The sequence below is a fragment of the Lynx canadensis genome, chromosome D2, assembly GCF_007474595.2.
Source record: "Lynx canadensis isolate LIC74 chromosome D2, mLynCan4.pri.v2, whole genome shotgun sequence".
Taxonomy (NCBI): Eukaryota; Metazoa; Chordata; class Mammalia; order Carnivora; family Felidae; genus Lynx; species Lynx canadensis.
The window spans coordinates 54,732,651-54,752,248 of NC_044313.2; the positions used below are offsets into that span (position 1 = coordinate 54,732,651).

The 19,598-nt window shown below is 40.5% G+C and overlaps 1 protein-coding gene across 5 annotated transcripts in view; it reads left to right on the forward strand.

Moving 5' to 3' along the window:
* The window catches only part of ASCC1 (activating signal cointegrator 1 complex subunit 1), a 108,570-nt gene that overhangs the window by 81,145 nt on the left and 7,827 nt on the right, over positions 1–19,598 (forward strand). For 2 of the 5 annotated variants that reach the window (XM_032595289.1, XM_030334680.1), the window contains exon 9: positions 2,120–2,205. The exons of 1 other annotated variant lie outside the window; for it this stretch is intronic. In XM_032595289.1, coding sequence (XP_032451180.1) covers positions 2,120–2,205 — 86 coding nt within the window. Of the gene's footprint in view, positions 1–283; positions 369–2,119; positions 2,206–7,222; positions 7,331–19,598 lie in introns of those variants that run through there. 2 more of the 5 variants (XR_003972858.1, XM_030334682.2) reach the window with 2 other exon arrangements.

Genomic DNA, 19,598 nt, shown 5'->3' on the forward strand with positions numbered 1-19,598 from the left:
AGGATGCTTTGAATTTTCTATACCTTGGATTCTTCTGCATGATGAATTTTTACTTGAAAAGGGGATAGGAATCAGGTGTTTCACTCTTTCTTACCTGTCATCCCTTTCCTTTGAAATCCTCTTCCTGCCATATTTCAAGGATGTCCTTCGGAATAAGCATGCTAAATTAACACAAGGAGTTAGAGCATAGCTTTGATGAGGCTAAGGTCATAGATTTGCTGCATTTCTGTGTAGAATGTCTGTAAAGATACCTTTGAACTGAAAGGGGCTTTCTCATTTGCAGGGGTGGGGTTTCCTTAAATCAACCCACATCTTGTTGGTTGCAACCCAAATCAGCGTTGCCAGCACTTTTGACTACTTAATGTGTGAGTTTTTGTATGTTTTTTTTTTACATATTTTATTTTTTTTTATTTAAACATTTTTTTTTCAACGTTTTTTATTTAGTTTTGGGACAGAGAGAGACAGAGCATGAATGGGGGAGGGGCAGAGAGAGAGGGAGACACAGAATCGGAAACAGGCTCCAGGCTCTGAGCCATCAGCCCAGAGCCCGATGCGGGGCTCGAACCCACGGACCACGAGATCGTGACCTGGCTGAAGTCGGACGCTTAACCGACTGCGCCACCCACGCGCCCCTTTACATATTTTAAAAGGCATGCAGCTTACACAAAATCTTGGGCTTTTAGACTTCAAGGAACCTTTGGAGATACCTAATCTTAACCCATAACTGTGTAAATGAACTGAGGTCCATAGAAGAGACATAATTTGCTTAAGAATATGGTTCATTATGCACACAAGCACACACACACACACCCCCCACATCTTTTTTATCCATTCATCTATTGATGGACATTTTAACTGCTTCCATATCTTGGCTATTGTAAATAATGTTGCAATAAACGTAGGGGTGTATATATCTTTGAATTAGTGTTTTCGTTTTCTTTGGGTAAATACCCAAAAGTGGAATTACTGGATTGTTTGGTACTTCTATTTTTAATTTTTTAAGGAACCTTCATCCTTTTGCTCCAAGTTTACATTCCCACCAACAGTGCATGAGGGTTCCCTTTTCCTCATGTCCTTGCCAACACTTGTTATTTCTTATCTTTTTTTTAGAATGGATAAAGAAGATGTGGGGGGGTGTGTGTGTCTACTTATATATACATATACAACAGAATATGACTCAGCCATAAAAAAGAATGAATTCTTGCCATTTGTGACAACATACATGGACCTAGAGGGTATTATGCAAAGTGAAATAAATCAGACAGAGAAAGACAAATGCCACAATGATTTTACTTATATGTGGAATCTAAAAAACAAACAAAAAACACAAGGCGACTAATAACTATAGAGAACAAACCAGTGGTTGCCAGAGGGTTTGATGAGAGGTGGGGTGGGCAAAATAGGTGAAGAGGATTAAGAGGTACAAATTTCTGGTTATAAAATAGGGGCACCTGGGTGGCTCAGTCTGTTAAGCATTCAACTTCGGCTCAGGTCATGATCTCACGGTTTGTGGGTTTGAGCCCCACATCGGGCTCTGTGCTGACAGCTCAGAGCCTAGAGCCTGTTTTGGATACTTGTCTGTGTCTCCCTCTCTCTCTGCCCCTCTCCTTCTTGCGCTGTCTCTCTCTCTCTCTCAAAAATAAATAAATATTAAAAAAATAATAATTTACAGAGATGGAAAGTACAACATGGGGAAGGAATATAGTCAATAATATTGTAATAATGTTGTATGACAGATGGCGTATGGCACATGGTGACTAGACTTACCACGGTGAACGCTGAGTAATGTATAGAATTGTTGAGTCACTGTGTTGTACACCTGAAGCGAATACAACACTGATGTCAACTATAGTTCAATTAAAAAAAAAAAGACCATGGCTAATGACATACATAACCTACCTCGAGTGCTTGGACAGTGTTGAATGAATAAATGTGTATGGAGTTGATAACAGAGCTGAGACTGGACCCCGGGCCTCTTGACTCAGCCTGCTGCTTTTCCCTCCCACTGTACCACTTTCCAGGTAATACATTTTGCTAGCTATACCTGTAGAAACCCAAAAGAAAACAAACGTATATAACCCAAGCTTCTTTTCTAATATTGTCTTTGAAATATTTACAGCTGAAGGCAGGTACAATCTCTACACAGCGGATGGCAAATACATCTTCAAGGAAAGAGAATCATTTGATGGCCGAAACATTTTAAAGGTCAGTGCATAGCAGGTGAATTGGAAATTCTTTGGCATGTATCCTAAAATAAGAGAGGAAAACAAGTTGTTCTCCTTTTAACAGTAAAGTACATTTTTCTCATGCTTCCCATAAGGATCATTGATTGAAAGGCTGGCTAAAAAAAAAACAAAAAACAAAAAACAAAAAAAAACTAATGTCCTAAAGGAAAAGGGAAATCTTTTTGAATCTGTCGAGGCTGTGATGTCTCTTATTAGAGTACTTGAAATTGATGATTTAAGAAACAAGTATCTAAACTACTTGGACCCATAGCAATAAGTTGATTTTAATGTGGTGAGTTTTACTTTGTATTTTACCTCTGGAGGTCTGAGTTTGCATTTTTTAAGTGAAAAAGAATTGTTTTGTTCTAATAGACTTTTCACTCACTGCTCTCTAAAGTTGTTTTGTAATTTGTTTTTACTCAGGAATAGCCTCTGTCTGAAAGGTAGGCAGTCTGTCTCTGACTGTTGAGGTTTTGCTTTCCTGAGTGTTAAAGTAATCTATGAAATTCCCATAAAAAGGGTTCTTCAGGATTGCATTTATCTTTCTCCTACAGACCACATTCTGTAATATCCATGATTTATACCCTCTCTATCAGGTTAACATGTCATTGTGCCTCTGGGCAAACACAAACAAATTGATACAATGGAGAGGTTTTTAATTCTTCATTTCACTTGTTCTGTAAGGGGTTTAGGTCATACATTTTCAAAGCCATTGGATGGTTTTTAGAGTTGGGAAGAGAGTCTGTGTATATAACTTCAGAAAAAACTTTAGCTTTAAAAATGCTCTTTCTTTTTCCTTCCCCACCTCATCCTCCATTGCCATATCTGGTCACTTGGCACTTTTCTTGCCAGATGCCTAATGTGATCCAGTTACCTCTAATTCATGACCTCACTTCAGCACCTGCAGACTTCATACCACAGAAACCAACAGGGCAATGACCGCATCCACTCGTAGGCAGGCATTCAGGCTTCTACAGTTTATAGAGCTGTGTCGATTCCTTCTTTCCTTGATATCTTTCCTCTTTCTGAGTACTTTTCTTGTTTTCAAAGTAGCTATGGTAGCTTTGGTTTGAGTGGCAAGCTGCTAATGAATTCCACAGCCATTTACTGATTTTCCCAGGCCACATCTTCAGTGTGATATGAATCTTTTTCTTCCTCTATCTCATTTTCTGGGCCTTTTCCAATAATAGCATTAGTTATTTTGCTTTTTTTGTCATTGTTGTTAGCTTGATTAAGAAAGAAAAGTAGACTGAATGGGGAAAGAAATCTGTAGGAATGACTCAAGCTGTCTTGGTTCTTTTGGAATCCAAATTAGAGCTCAGAAGGTATGCTGATCAAAGTCAAGTGTGAGGCACTTTGACATCAGCAAGAGGGAGGTCATGGCAGAAAGCCTGTGCAGTGGCTGTATGAACAGTATGGGTGTCTCACCTAATACTTAATTCCTCTCATTCTGAAAAGTCCATCTTCCAATTTAAAGATGCTTTGCCTTGAAATCTTCCTATCCGCCCCAGTGATGGCATGGGTGCAGCTCCCTCTAGTGTTAACAACGGCTTGCTATGTTAGTAGTACCCTAACTGGTTGGTGCCTCATCACAGTCTCAAAGCTGGGCTCAGCTAGGGATTTAGAGACTACTTAATCCAGTTTCCCACTTTAATTTCTAAGGGCACAAGATCCAACATAATTAAAGTGGCTGGCCAGAGGTTACCGATCGTTAGTAGCTGAGTCTGAAATGAGAGCAAAAAGATTCAAATCACAAGTTAGCATCGTCTCTGCTGCCTCCCATAAAGAAGCTCAGTGTTTAGGTAGATATCATTAGGTTTTTGCAGTTTGGCGTATCTGTTTGAACTGTAATAATGTCTGATTAGAAGTTGTTTCATAAATGTTGGGGCAATGGTGTATGCCAGTTAGTCTAAAACTGTGGCTAATTAAGAATTAGACGTTGAATTGAATGTAACACCAACACCAGCAGAAATACTTATTGGCTGTATACCATCTGCCAGACCATGTGCCCTGCAGATAAAACAGTCATTATGATACAATCCCTGTCTTCCAGGAGCTTCCTGTCTTTGAGGGGTACAGACTGTTAATAGGCAATTATAATATAAAATGGTGGGGGCGGGTTACGAGTACGGAGAAGTTCCTTTGAACACAGATAGTTAGAACAAAGTGTCTTTTGATACACTAATATTTTACTTTCTAATCATTAGCTGCAGAAAATATAATCTTTCACCTATATTCAATCAAAGGAATTCACTTTTCTTTGAGAATAAAGGTAATATGTGGCCTCCAACGATTACCCACCCCTAAATGCAGAAGTAGCTATGGTAGCCCACCTTTTGGAATTTCCATGAATGAACATGCCTTTCTCAATTAGAACATAAGAACCCATGGGCCCTGACACCTTTGGGGACAAAAAAGATTACAAAAAACCAATGAATTGTATATGTAGTTTTTGTATCAGATAAAATGATTACATTTAGAAAGAAAAAAAACTTCAATTTCACTAACAAGATAGGAACTGACGTGGAGAAAACCGAAAGATTAACTGCATTGGTGGTTCAGGAGCCCAAGCATATGTGTGTAGCATATTAACAGCTGCTTAGGTCAAGGATCAGGAATGCGGGTGGTGAGAAGCAGCCTTGGAAAAAAATCAGCTTCATCTACTATTCAAAGAGAAACAAAAGGAGAAAGCAAGCCATCGCACGTTGCTCTGAGAATTTAATAAGTAACAGCCAACTGCTCTTCTCCTCCATGAAGGGAATTGATCCTTTTGGCCTGGTGTAATATTATGCGTTCTGGGTGCCTTAATAAGAAAGAAAAAAGTCTTTAATGTCTTCTGGAGGTAGAAGCCACATTTTTCTTTTGTACGGCTCTTTTGAGAGTTGTTGCAGCTGTAATAGACCAGTATTGGGTTATTCATAACTAAAATAAGAATTTTACCTGAAGAAGGACTTTGAAAGAACTGACAAGTAAAAGAATCATTCTCCTGTGGTTTTCAGATTAGAAAAAGAGCATATGTAGTTGTGATGGGTTTTTATGAAGACGGACAGATAGCTCTGAAAGGAGCATGTACTCATGAAGATGACCGAGGCCAAATTCACAGGGTAATGTCCCCTCAGACAGTTTCTATTTCTAATCTAAGAGATAGGAACAAAGATGCTATTTGTTTATCTATAAGGCAGTGATAAACTTGTAATTGGAGAAATCATGCTGACCTAAAGACATACTATACTGCCAGAAATAACTGCTCCCTCGCAAGTGGAACAGGCAGAAACTGCCAGCCCCAGAGAGAGAAGTGGTCTTAATGGCAGTCCGTTTGGGGGGCTTGTGAACCTACATTAAGCAGTAGAATCATTATTCCAAGACTGTGCTCTCAGCAGATTGAACAGGAGTACAGTATTAACTGTTCGAAAGCATAGCTTCTGACTGCAGTGAAGAGGAGATATTAGAGCCCTAGGTTGTACTTAGTAGAGGAGGTGATGCCGTACAAATAAAGGCACAGTTGACACAGTATTTGGGAAAGAATAGAAAGAAAGTTCTGTAGGTCCAGAATCAAAGGACATCATCACAGTGCCATTTCTTCAGACACTTGAAAATCCTGGAAAATATAAACCAAGTAAAAAGGAGATGAATTTGTGCCTTTTCCATTTTATATATAGGAATCTTTAGAGAAAGAGGGAATTGGTGCCATTAAAGTAACTGTATTGGTTCAGGAGGTTAAGCATCCACCTCTTGATTTCAGCTCAGGTCATGATCTCAGGACCATGAGATCGAGCCCTCCATCAGGGCTCCATGATGGGTATGGAGCCTGCTTAAGATTCTCTCTTTTCCCATATTCATTCTCTCTCTCTCTCTCTCTCTCTCTCTCTCTCTCTCTCTCAAAAATAGCCATATTGGTTTTTAATATTTTACTTGAAAAGTGGTTTTATTTTTGAAAATGTTTTTTTTTTTTAATTTTTTTTCAACGTTTTTTATTTATTTTTGGGACAGAGAGAGACAGAGCATGAACGGGGGAGGGGCAGAGAGAGAGGGAGACACAGAATCGGAAACAGGCTCCAGGCTCCGAGCCATCAGCCCAGAGCCTGACGCGGGGCTCGAACTCACGGACCGTGAGATCGTGACCTGGCTGAAGTCGGACGCTTAACCGACTGTGCCACCCAGGCGCCCCTGAAAATGTTTTAAATCTGTCTAGCATCATTGAAGCTTTTCTTGAAAGGTATAAATGAGAGTAACTCAAATATTCCATTCATTTTTGCTTTTGTTCCATCTCTGTCCCTTAACCTCTTTTTTAAAAAGGACAGTTAGAATAAATAAATTTAAATGAGAGCTTTATTTAATTTACTTAAGGAAGCTGTTTAAAAATATTTTATCTTTTTTTGGTAAAACATATACATAGAACAGTGCATGAAACATACATATACATTTAACAAATAATCATGAACAGTGTAACTACTAACAAGGTCAAAAAGTAGAACATATCCCCCATGTCCCTCCCTGGCCAACTCTTTAGTTTCTTCTTAGGTAACAAATGCACAATTAAATTCTTAAACACTCTCAGTGAACATTCTTGTTTAGAATGATTACTTTGTTTCAAAGTATTAGAAGACTATTGAAAAGTTGAATTCATTTTTGTTTTTTTCTAGGGAAGAGATGTGAGACTGGGAACTATGTAGAAATTAAAAAAAAAAAACAAAAAAAACTACGAGGGGCACCTGGCTGGCTCAGTTGGTGGAGCATGATGCAACTCTTAATCTCAGGGTTATGAGTTCGAGCCCCACGTTGGGCATGGAACGTTCTTAAGGAACGTCCTTAAATTTTATATATATTAATGACTACAAAGAAAGACTAATATTTAGAAACTATTATTTCTAAGGAAGAAAACATTGTGTCTTTCATTATCCAGCTCAGTATTCAGCCATATTATATACTGTGATTGAAAATTACTTCTTAGTCACATGGCTGTTTAGAATTTTTTTTCTTCAAAACTGCTCTTTCAGAAAGACTTTCCTTGAGAGTTTATCACTACTTGTTCCACTGCACTATTATATCAGGATAAATAACAGCAAATTGAATGTGGCCTAAAGTTCTTCTCTCTCATTACCACCGTAAGTATGGTGTTGTTTTTACTAACTGCTGTCTCTGTGACTTGACTTTTTTTTTTTTTTTTCTGTGACTTGAAATTTTAATCTTATTTAGGTAAGTAAAATCACTAAACAGACATCACTTCCTCTCTAAGCTATTTATGCTTATACACTATTGATACTAAGTTCAGTTCCCTTGGACACACAGATAGTTTGTAATAGTTTTGTCCATAGCATTGAAAACAGTCACATTATTCGTGATAATCATGTGAAGTAGGAAACATGTTAGAGGAGCAAACATACAACTTTCTGAAGAATTTGACTCGTCAAGTTAAGATGTGGAAAAGGTCATTTAGAGAATAAGAGAATCCGTGGAAATTATATACACTCACACACACACACACACACACACACACACACACACACATATTCAATTAAGGATTGGAAGATAGAGTTAAGAAAATGGCAAAGGTGAAGAGATAGAAAATATGAGGGGGAAAATATGACACAGAGGATCCTCAAACAGTGCAAAAATTAAGATTCTAAAAGGAGGGAGCTCCTGGATGGCTCGGTCCATTAGGTGGCCGACTCTTGATTTCGGCTCAGGTCATGATCTCATAGTCACGAGTTCAAGCCCCACATCAGGCTCTGTGCTCACAGAGTGGAGCCTGCTTCAGGTCCTCTGTCTCCCTCTCTCTGCCCCTTCCCCACTTCAAAAAAAAAGAAAAGTTAAAAAATTAAAAAAAAAAAAAGATTCTAAAAGGAGACAATAGAGAGACTGTTCTTGAACTTGGATGAAGGAGGCTCTACTCTGATGTTGCCCCCAGGCACTTGGGAGTTGCAAAGAAAAATCCTCTCCAGAAGACAGTTTCATCACCCTCCACCTACTAACATCCCTCCAAGGAACTTTCCCCCCAAAATGGCCAGTACACAGAGATAGCGAGGCATCTGAGGAGACCACTCTCTGTAAGCAAACAGACATCCAAAACTCAGACACGACATGCTGGAGTCATCAGACTCAGACTAAAAACAACTATGCTTCCTGTGTTCAAAGGAATAAAAGCCAAGCTTAAAATGTTATCAGGTAATTGGGAACTGTTACAAAAGCAAAGTGACGTAGCAGTTTTTTAAACCAAATAGAAATGCTAGAGCTGGAAAATGCAGTAATTGAAATTAGGAGCTCAGCAGTAACGTAGACAGAGAGAAAGAGATGTAGTGAACTGGAAGGTCAGAAGAAATCCTCCAGAACGTTGCATGGACAGAGGGAAAGGTAAAAATTAGAGCTGAGAGGATAAGAGACCTACCTGTAGGATAGAGCGAGAAGATCCAACGTGCATCTAGTCCCAAGTCCCAGGAGAGAAGAGTGCAAATGGAACAGAGCTGATGAAAGACACGTGAATTCCAAACAGGAGTTTTGTGAAGTGAGCTTATATTGTACTTTTCTTTCCTACAACCTATGACTGCATCATGGACAACAAAACGGACAGCCTTAATTAACTAAACTACTTGGGCCCCAGCAGTTATTAAACTGAATGACTGAAATTTGTTGGCAATAGCTACATTACAAAGAACAAAAAAAACAAAACAGAAAATTCAGCTAAAGAATGCTTTTCTTAAAGTAGATGATAAAAAAAAAAAGGATAAAAGGTATCCAGGAATTCTTTTTATTATTCTTATAACTTTGCTCTGAAACTGTCAGAATAAAAATTTCTAAATGTAGGAAAGACAGACGTGCACATAGGAGGGGAATAGGACACTAGCCATTTGCTGTATTTTTAATAACCACCTTCGAGAAGAGTTGAAATCTTAGCTGTGTTTTGTTTCAGTGTTTAGAATAGATGCAGCTTTTATTAATTGTTGATCTTACTGCAAAAATTGGGCCATTTGATTTCAAAGGGCATAAAAATTTAACATAAGGAGCAATTTTCTGATTAGAATGTTTCATATTAGAACAAGGTACTAGGAAGGTAGTGGCATCTTTCATTAGAATGCTTTTGTTTTAAGAAATGAGAGTTCCATTTCATTTCATTCTCCCTGCTGTCATCCCTTTCAGAGTATTCCCTATGTAATTCCCTGAAACCTATCTCTCACCTCTATTGTTGAACTGAAACAGCACTGTAAAGGTCACCAGTAGTCCCTATTTGTTCAGTGCCTTGACCCACTTTTACTTTTTTCCAGTAACCACATTGAGAGTATTAAGCGCTTTCTCCTTCAAATGTTCTCTTCTCTTGGCTTCAGTGGCAATTGGCTCTCCTGGTGTCTACTGTGCCAGTGAATCTACTTTTTTTTTTTTTTTTTTTTTTTTTTAACATTCACTGCCTTGTAGGGCTACCTTCTAAGGTTTTGTCCTTATCTCTGTTTTTCTCTTAACTGCAGTCTTGTTTTGTGCAAATTCTACTCATTCTTCACGTACAGATACTACATCCTCCCTAATGGTTGATGACGCTCTTCCCCCTTTCCTTACTTTGATTGTGCAGAGACCTGTCATGTGCTCCCCAGTGTTGAGCAATGTTCCTGTCCCTGGCAACCACTCAGGAAGCTTTTCTGGACCGACTAAAACTGTTTTTTTTTACAGGAATCAGATTTTAGAAGAGGAGACGAAAAAGAGTTTTTGTTTGCCAAAGGAGATAGTTTTACCCCATACATGAGATTGTAAACGCTTAGAGCAGGGGCCAGCAAACTGTAGTCCGAGGGCCAAATATGTCCTGCCACCTGTTTTGCACGTGGCCCTCAAACTGTGAATGTTTTTTGTATTTTTTTTTTTTAATTTTTTTTTCAATGTTTATTTATTTTTGGGACAGAGAGAGACAGAGCATGAACAGGGGAGGGGCAGAGAGAGAGGGAGACACAGAATCGGAAACAGGCTCCAGGCTCTGAGCCATCAGCCCAGAGCCCGACGCGGGGCTCGAACTCACGGACCGCGAGATCGTGACCTGGCTGAAGTCGGACGCTTAACCAACTGCGCCACCCAGGCGCCCCGTTTTTTGTATTTTTTAACGGTTGAAAAAAAAAATCAGAAGAAGAGCAATACTTGAGGACATGTGAAAATTATATAAAATTCACATGTCAGGGTCCATAAATAAAATTTCTATTGGCACACAGCCATCCTCATTTGTTTATGCACTGACTGCTTTTGTGCCACAGTGCCAGAGTTGAGTAGTTGTGACGGACACCATATGGGCACCTTGCCTTTTATGGAAAAACTTTGCTGACACCTACATGGTTAGAGTTTAGTTTAATTTTCTTTTATTCCACCCAACACAACTTCCTGCTTTATGATTAGACGTGATGCTCATATTTAATAGACCCTCAAGATATACTAACTATGTCATATTTAGTTAACAGTCAATCCTATTGAATTTCTATCTACTTGAATATTTTCTAACAAATGTTTGTTTCTTTTTTAAAATGAGTTTACTAGGGGCATCTGTGTGGCTCAGTCAGTTGACCATCCAACTTTGGCTCAAGTCATGATCTCTCGATTCGTAAGTTCAAGCCCCACATGGGGCTCACTACTGTCAGCGTGGAGCCTGCTTCAGATCCTCTGTATCCCTCTCTCTCTGCCCTTCCCCTGCTCATTCTCATTCTTTCTCTCTCTCTCTCTCTCAAAAATAAACACTTAAAAAAATGAGTTTACTAAATTCAAGAAAAAGAGAGTCCCAAATTAAATATACCTATAGCTCATACTCGTAATCTTCTGTTAATAAGTGAAGTTCATTTTTCAATTAAATTTGATTGCAACTTTAGTACTCCATATAGCAAGATTCAGCTGATACAGATCATAATGAACTTGAATTTACACTTAACCTCCTTTTATTTCAGAATACATCCCAAACTAATTTTATATTTCTCTGTATACATTCATTAACTTGAAAGACAAACAATGATTTCTTTAACAGTTTTATTTATGCCTTATTACAGAATATTTTAATAAAAATTATTGAATGAAAAATAAAGTGCATTGCACTTGTAAGTAAATTGTGCTGATTTTATAATTAGCATGAATATCAGAAAAATTGGGGTTTAAGAACAAGCCTGGGACAAGACATCTTGCCAAAATACAGCCACTATTATTTTGCAGTTAGTGATAAAATATGGCTCTGCCTTCATTCATTTTTTTTTTTTAACATTTATTTATTTTTTGAGAGAGAGAGAGCACAAGCAGGGGAGGGGCAGAGAGAAGGAGAGACAGAATCCCAAGCAGGCTCTGGGCCATTAGTGCAGAGCCCAATGTAGGGCTCAAACTCACTGACGTGTGAGATTATGACCTGAGCCAAGATCAAGAGTCAGAGGCTTAACTGACTGAGCCACCCAGGTGCTCCTGTTCTTGACGGTTGAAAACAAAACTCATGAAAATGGGAGATTGCAGGAAATCATTAGAGGCTTTTTCATATTTTACTAGTAATAGAAATAACATACTGTACTTGAAAAGAAATGAAATACTTCTGACAGGTGATGGGACAGTTTTTTCAGGCATCAGAGGTAAAAGAAAAGTGCAATTTGGAATGCTTTAGTTTAGTTTTACATAGTCTTATTTTAGGCTGTGGGGTTGGGGTGGGAGCCAGGGGATGGGGAAGATGCATATTTTGGGACAATGTCTTGTCCTAAGTAGTATTTTACCATAACTTTTCCTCTGCCTTTGTTTATGTATCACTTTGCTTGGAAAGTGAAGTCTTAAATCATTAATGGGGGCAAGCAAAGACAAGATTGTCAGTGAGGTGAAACCATCATTGAAATGAAACTGGAAGAGAAGCATTTGGCTGATTTTCGACAAAGCCAACATCCATTCTAGAAAAATGCACCTTCTCTGGTCTGTTGCTGTCTGTTCGTACATGGTATTTCACTCTCTTGAATTTATGCTTATTGGTTATTCATCTTTGCACTGGTGCTGGAATACTTGTATGTGTTGTCTTGGCTCAGGCAGGGAATGATGGGTTTGGAAGGGTCTAACTGCACAATGACAAGATCTAGGCCATGGTTTGGCAAAGACAATGACAGTAGAAAATATCTTCTTGAATACCTACTAAATATAAAACACTAAGCTAGACGCTCGGTGTATTGGGGGAGGGAGAATAAATAATTGTCTTTTGTCCCTCCAATTACATTCCTGTGAACTCTTTGAACAGGGTGCTTGTTTTCATTGTGGGAAATAGTAATCTCTTTTATGTACTCATTTCTAGGGATCCAGTCATATCACTTGGGGTATATATCACAAACTTAGTGAGTTGTGTTATAGTTCATTTGGGGTCCATTGTAGTTTTTTTTTTTTTTTTAATGTTTATTTATTTTTTTTGAGAGAGAGCACAAACTGGGGAGGGGCAGAGAGAGAGGGAGACAGAGGATCCGAAGTGGGCTCTGTGCTGACAGCAGCAAGCCTGAGGTGGAGCTTGAACTCATGAACTGAGAGATCGTGACCTGAGCCGAAGTTGGACGCTTAACTGGCTAAGCGACCCAAGTGTCCCGTTGTGGTTTTTTTAAGTTGTGGTACAACATACATGATAGGAGATTTCCCATTTTAACCAATTTTAGTGTATAATTTAGTGGCATTAAGTGCAATTCACATGGTGCAACCACCACTACCATTCCTCTCCAGAACTTTTTTATCATCCCAGTTGAAACTCTGTACCTACTAAACAAGAAGTACTCATCTTCTCCTCCCCTCTTTCCCTGGTACCCACCATTGTACTTTCTGGCTCTATGGATTTGATTACTGTAGGTGTCTCATATAAGAGGAATCATACAGTATTTTGCCCTTTTGTTTCTGGCTTTTTTTTTTAATGTTTATTTATTTTTGACAGAGAGAGAGAGAGAAAGAGAAAGCATGAGCAAGGGAGGGACAGAGAGAGAGGGAAACACAGTCCGAAGCAGACTCCAGGCTCTCAGCTGTCAGCACAGAGCCCGATGCGGGGCTTGAACTCACAAACCGCAAGATCATGACCTGAGCCAGAGTCGGACACATAACTGACTGAGCCACCCAGGCTCAGGTTTCTGGCTTATTTCAGTTACATGTCTTCAGGCTTCCTCAATGTTGTAGCATGTATCAGGATTTTATTTCTTTTTAAGAATGAATAATGTCCCAGTGCGTATATATACTCCATTGTGTTTTTAGCTACAGTGTAGACAAGCCAGTAGCCAAATATAAATCTGTACCCAGAGATGGTGACAGGGCACTGTCTTCTCTGGAGCAGCCTATTGTTTAAAGACCATGTTTGATTGGGTGGCTTGGTGCCAACAATACCTAAGTGTTATTCCAAATGTTAAAGGACACTGGTGCGAACAGATCAAAGAAACAAGAGTGAAGTCCACTATGCCAGGAAACATATTAAGTTGATGACTAATTAAGAAACAATGTCCTCTTTCCCATATCCCAAGGATGAAACAGTTTTCCAATTCATGCTCAAATGTGAACATTATTACAAGTTAAAAGTGAAAACACAGGATGTAAATCAGCCAAAACACCAATTCAGAGTTGACCCTCTCAGTTGTGGATTAAAACATTGACACCATTTTCTTAAATTATAGAGGTCTTGGGGCGCCTGGGTGGCGCAGTCGGTTAAGCGTCCGACTTCAGCCAGGTCACGATCTCGCGGTCCGTGTGTTCGAGCCCCGCGTCAGGCTCTGGGCTGATGGCTCGGAGCCTGGAGCCTGTTTCCGATTCTGTGTCTCCCTCTGTCTCTGCCCCTCCCCCGTTCATGCTCTGTCTCTCTCTGTCCCAAAAATAAATAAAAACGTTGAAAAACAATTAAAAAAAAAAAAATTATAGAGGTCTTGTTCTCCTAACTCCTGAAGTGTGGCAGGGCTTCCGAGGCCTTTTGCTTATTTGAGGTATAGCCCTTTGCAGAGGGGAAGGAGGCCGTCTGAACTGAGTTATGGACAACTAAGTGTGTGTCATAATACATGATGCCGCATTGGTGCTGCTGGGGCTGTGGTTCTGCCAGAGGACAAAGTATTTCATGCCTCCCTGTGTAGTAAGATGACTTAGTTGAAAATCCAGGATAACATGTGGCAACCTCTCATCTTCCCGGGAACCACTACAACCTCAGCTATTATTTGGACACTGTTATTTGTACGTATTTATACTCTTGCCACTGTCTGATGTTGCTGAGGGCCATCTGATTCGCTCAGCTTCTGGATGCTGCTCTCACGTTGGAAAAGTTGGAACAGAGTGGACGGAGCCTGATGACCTTGTTTTCTCCCCTCTCACGTTGTTCTTTTTCTGAATGTGTTGCTCGGCACAGGAGTCAGCCCCTTTATGCCCAGCCTCCCTAACGCCACTTGCCTAGAGACACGCAGGCCAAGAAGAAACCGTCTCTGCTGCTGTCCCCCGTGCTCCCTTTCAGGGATTTCTTTCTGCCGACTTGCACCTCCTGTCTGATATATAATACAGAGATCAAACACTTCTCTTCTGTTGCATTTGTTTGTTTGAGGGATAATTACAAATAATATCTGAGGGATGATTACCAAACTGAAAATAAGAGAGGTGACATATTTGAGTGACCGAGAAGAGGCCTTCTTCCGAGGGCAAGAATTTATCTGCAGAAATATTAGCTACATTCGTTCTGAAAAGCCACCTCCCGGGGGCCTGGAAGAGCCTCTGCTAGCCAGAAGCCACCAGGAGCCACCAGCGGCAGTTTTGCCCTGCTGAGGCAGTAATACCCATGCCCTGAGGCAATGCCTTCTCTGGAATAGATTTTGTAGCCGAACGAGCTCCCAGCTGCCCATCTCTGATGGTAATTCTACCTGCTGCTGTGGAACCAGGGCAGAGCGTGCTTTTGCGTGCAGGGTTGGTCCAGACTCTGCAGCCCTGGCAGCATGGCCTCCTCCCTCTTCCTTCCTTCTACCTCCACCCCGCATTTTTTTCCTGCTGCTTTTTAAAATTGAACAGCCCTGCAGGGAGGGGAAGTCCCTTGGCATTTTGAGTATTGAGGTGCTCAGCAGAACTGCCTGGCATCCTGTTTGTGTGTAGCTGTTTTAATTCACTCCCTAATAGGTCGTTTGGCCTTACCAGCAGAGTCTTAAACTAAACTTGATAATCCTTATGTCAGCAGTGAGGCTCAGGCCAAACATCCAAAAGTGCAACCCTGAGTGATGATTTGAGGGAAGTTTTGAAGCCTTTATTCCCTGGCTGTGTCTGGCTGGCTTCTGCCTGGTGCCTCCTCGGGTCATGCTGTTAACATCCCTCATGCTCACTGCGGCTAAGACAGGCAGGTGGTCCGGGAGAGCAGAGTGAACGAAGGACTCTCACGTTCACGTTCACGTTCCCATTCCGTGTAAGGAGCCCTTTCGGTCACTGGAGATGGGACTTGTGCTCTGGTGACGTGCCGGCTCTTGGTGCCCCTTTAACGGATGTGTGCAGAAGCAGGAGTGACGTGCCGATGGTAGAAGAGCTACTCCACTGATTCACAGCCTTCTTGCCACGGTCCTGATGCAGGCACTGATGTTATCGGGACCTCCTCCCACAGACTGGCCTTCACCTTGCTCCCTGGGGCTGCGGTGTCCCAGGCCTTCTGGAAGTACATTATGTCCTCTCTGTATTGGCTATTATTAGCTATTATTATTGGCCCTCTCACCACTTGATTCACTGCAGTTTGTGGTTTCAGACATTAAAAGTGGCATTTTGGGCAGAGTTAGGGCTGTATTTGGAGATGATTCTAGGAAAATAAGTACCTGCCGGCCACTCTGTCTTTTATTCTGAAGTAGGTGTTCCTATTCCAGTCTGTTTATTCTGAAGGCAGTGTCCCTATTCCAGTCTTTAAAAATACTACAGCCCTGTGAGACCAGATGATGACTGCAGAGGCTGTAAGTTGTCACAGTTCCTACTAAACCTTTTCATTTTTTTCTTTAAAGGAAACTCTGCTCTTTGGTTCCTATGATGATGGATTAATGGTTATAGTCAGTGAGTGATGATCGTAATCAGAGCTCAAAATTCCATCTCATAATTGATCTTGCTGTAGTGCAGCACATCCTTGTAAAGCATTGTCGCTGTTTAAAGATGGAGAAATTGGGGGAAAGAGTGGCTATGTGGTCATTGACAGGAAAGCATTAGTCTGCCCTAAGAACCATTTTGACCTCTCTCTCAATAGAAAAGAAGTTTCTATCTCTGGTTTTCAGACCAATTTGTGTTTTGTCTGTGTGTAGAGGAACAAGGCTTAGTATGAATAGGCTCGGTTGTGTTCTTTTGTGATATTTAGGAAGAATCCATAGGAGTACAGTCTTTATGAGTATTTTAAAAGTAGATGGGAGGCTTTTTTTTTTTTTGACCCCTGGATGCATTGGATCTCCGTTTTCCTTCTTGTCTCCTATCTCCCACATTTACTTGCTTCAGAAGTAATGTCGCATGTAGCCAGAAGAAAAATGTAAAGTACCGAAAGGCTTGAGAATTTGAATTGCATGCTACCTGGGCAGAGATCCAGAATCTTTTTTTTTTCCCCTTAGGTGAGGGGAATTTTAACAAAACTTTGAAATAAAGCTTATTTGTGGGGAAAAAACCTTTATTTGTGATCCTAATTCTAAGTGAGATTAGTACTGTGACCTATGCAGAGCTGTGATATTCTTCAGACCTATTATATTTTCAGTCCGGTGCCCATTACTTTCTGTCTACTACCTAAAGCCTTCCTCTTGGACGTGCAGGCCAATTTCATGAAGAGCATTTCTGACATATACCGTTATTTGTTCTGTTGCTTTTCAGAGAGGATCTGCCAGGGGCCGTGCTGATCGTTTTCACATCATTTGTTTCTCATTCTTGGCCACAGAGCCACGTGAACACTTTCTTTGCAGTCTGATTCACGCACGTAGCCCAAGGATGGCACTTCTCCACTTGGCATTCTTTGGCACAGATTTGTTATTCGAACCGTGGCCCTCAAAACACACTGGCTTGTGGGTGTGGCCTTCTACTGGCCCGTGTTCTGGGCCTGGTCCTGGGGTCGCTTAAATTTATATCCCAGTGTTAGTGGTTCTGGCCTATCTGGTTCCTTTCTTTTAAATGGAGCTAATACGGAGCGCCTGGGTGGCACAGTCGGTTAAGCGTCCGACTTCAGCCAGGTCATGATCTCGCGGTCCGTGAGTTTGAGCCCCGCGTCAGGCTCTGGGCTGATGGCTCAGAGCCTGGAGCCTGTTTCCGATTCTGTGTCTCCCTCTCTCTCTGCCCCTCCCCCATTCATGCTCTGTCTCTCTCTGTCCCAAAAATAAAAATAAACGTTGAAAAAAAAAATTAAAAAAAAAATAAATGGAGCTAATAAAGCTCAGCTCTGGTTTACATCACAGCAATTTTTTGAAGGGTTAACGAGCTGGGCTTATTGAGATACTTTTAGATCCTTAGAGGAAAGGTGTGATTTAACCACAGCAAGGCTTCATGCTGGGATTGCCTTCCTACAGAACCCCAAGTGCTTGTCAGACTATCTTCCATTCATGCTCATACCATCCTCCCTGCTAGGGAGGCAGGTGGGTAAACATTGTTATTAAGTACAAAATAGTGTTATTACTGTTACTCTTATCTGAAAACGGGGTAATTGTAAAAAAGTAGAACTTGGTAAAACAGATTATGGAAGAAAAACACTGGGGAAAACCTTAGAGTATCATGCTCTTGACGTTGCTGTTTACTTTGGGTCTCAAAAGTCTGATTGCTATACATGAAAACAATAGGAAACATTCCTTCTTCTGGAGAAATGGGACCCGGCACATCCTTCTACATACTTGCATTAACTGAACACCAGTACTTATTTTCTGTTGCACTACTTTCTTTATGTTCTAAGGGTTAGTTTAACTCACATCTACCAGGAATGAGTATACATTTCACAGGACTTCTATACGTTGGATCTATTTTGGACTTCAAAACTGGATTTCCTCACAGTGTAGTCATGTTGGACAGCATATAGTTCCCTGGGGCCTCTCAACACAAGAATTGGATTTCCGTAAAAGAGAGATCTTTGGAGAGAGGAGGCCACTACTCTGTCTAAGATGGAAGAGAGGGAACAAGCCTCATTTGGGAAGCCAGTTGGGCAGAGGTCCCCAACAGATCTGTCATTGTGCTGTTGAGGATCGGCCATTCATTCAGTTCTGTGGCTTGAGGTCACAGATAGAAGGCCCCTTTCCACCCTCTTCCCACCTGTGTCTGAGACTTTTAGTCTCATCTTGCAGCCTAGTCACAGATGGAGTTATTTCTGGTCTTTCGTGGTTGTGTCACAGGTCCTAGGAAGGGAGAAGTAGGTCTGAAAGGAATGCAAGGAAAAATGACCACAGTTAGCCTTTAAATCTTGCTGTTTGTTTTCTTTCAGTGTATACCACGACATTACTAGAAATCAATAATTCTCTCTGTGTTCTCTCTAGGAAACAAACATGTACAAACTAAGAAATGATAGGCTTCACAGATCATGTGAACAGAGGAAAGCAGGATGGTTGGATTTTATCTGTCATGGAAGCCTTGGCTTTGACCTATTAAAAAAACAAAATTCAACTGAGTACATTTAAAGATCTGATTGACTTTATTAAATGATTCATGAATCCGGCAGCATCCCATCCTTGCAGATAAAAAGGAGCTCCAAGGAGACATACAAAATGGAAGGCTTTTATTGGAAGAAGGGAGTTGGGTGCGAAAAAGCAGTTTCTAGCAAAGAATGGTTTGTTTCACGCAAGGTCACCTTCCTTTAGGGTGAAGGCAGGGGTCTGTCAGGCAGATGACCTCACCAGTACTTACCAGGTAATTCCAGATTGGTGAAAGGTCACATTCCTGGGAGAGGCTGAAACTGTAGTGAGGTTAGTTATTAAGTCTTTGCTGGCGTCGGGCTTAGCATAGGTGACTCCATTTGGGGCCTGCTTTTATTTGTTTATTTTTTAACAGAGCAAAAATGTTTCATCTTGATAATCCACACTTCTGTCTTTACTTGGTGAAAGGAAAGGTTTGTTCAGTTATTCGGTGAAGGATAGCAGCTGCGTGCACAACAGTTTTCAAATGTTGTATTTATACTTACTTAGATTTACGTTTTTCTTCTTAAATTGTCCAGTTTGGTACTTATTAATTACAAGTAGTATCATGAATGTTTGAAGTCTTAAATTGTAATTTTATTTCCTTATCAAATATTTGTAGTTTTGTGTAGCTGTTTATCGTTATGTTCCTGTACAGCAGGCTTTTTTTAAAATGCTGGCTTCCAGCACAACAGGGCTCTGTGTGAGTGTGTGTCAGAGATGTTTTCAGAAAGAAAGTGGCTTAGGTTTCAAAATTCCCAAGGGAGTTGTTATAAAACAACAGTGAGGAGAAAAAACTCAGCATGATTTAAATACCTCAACATGATTCTTT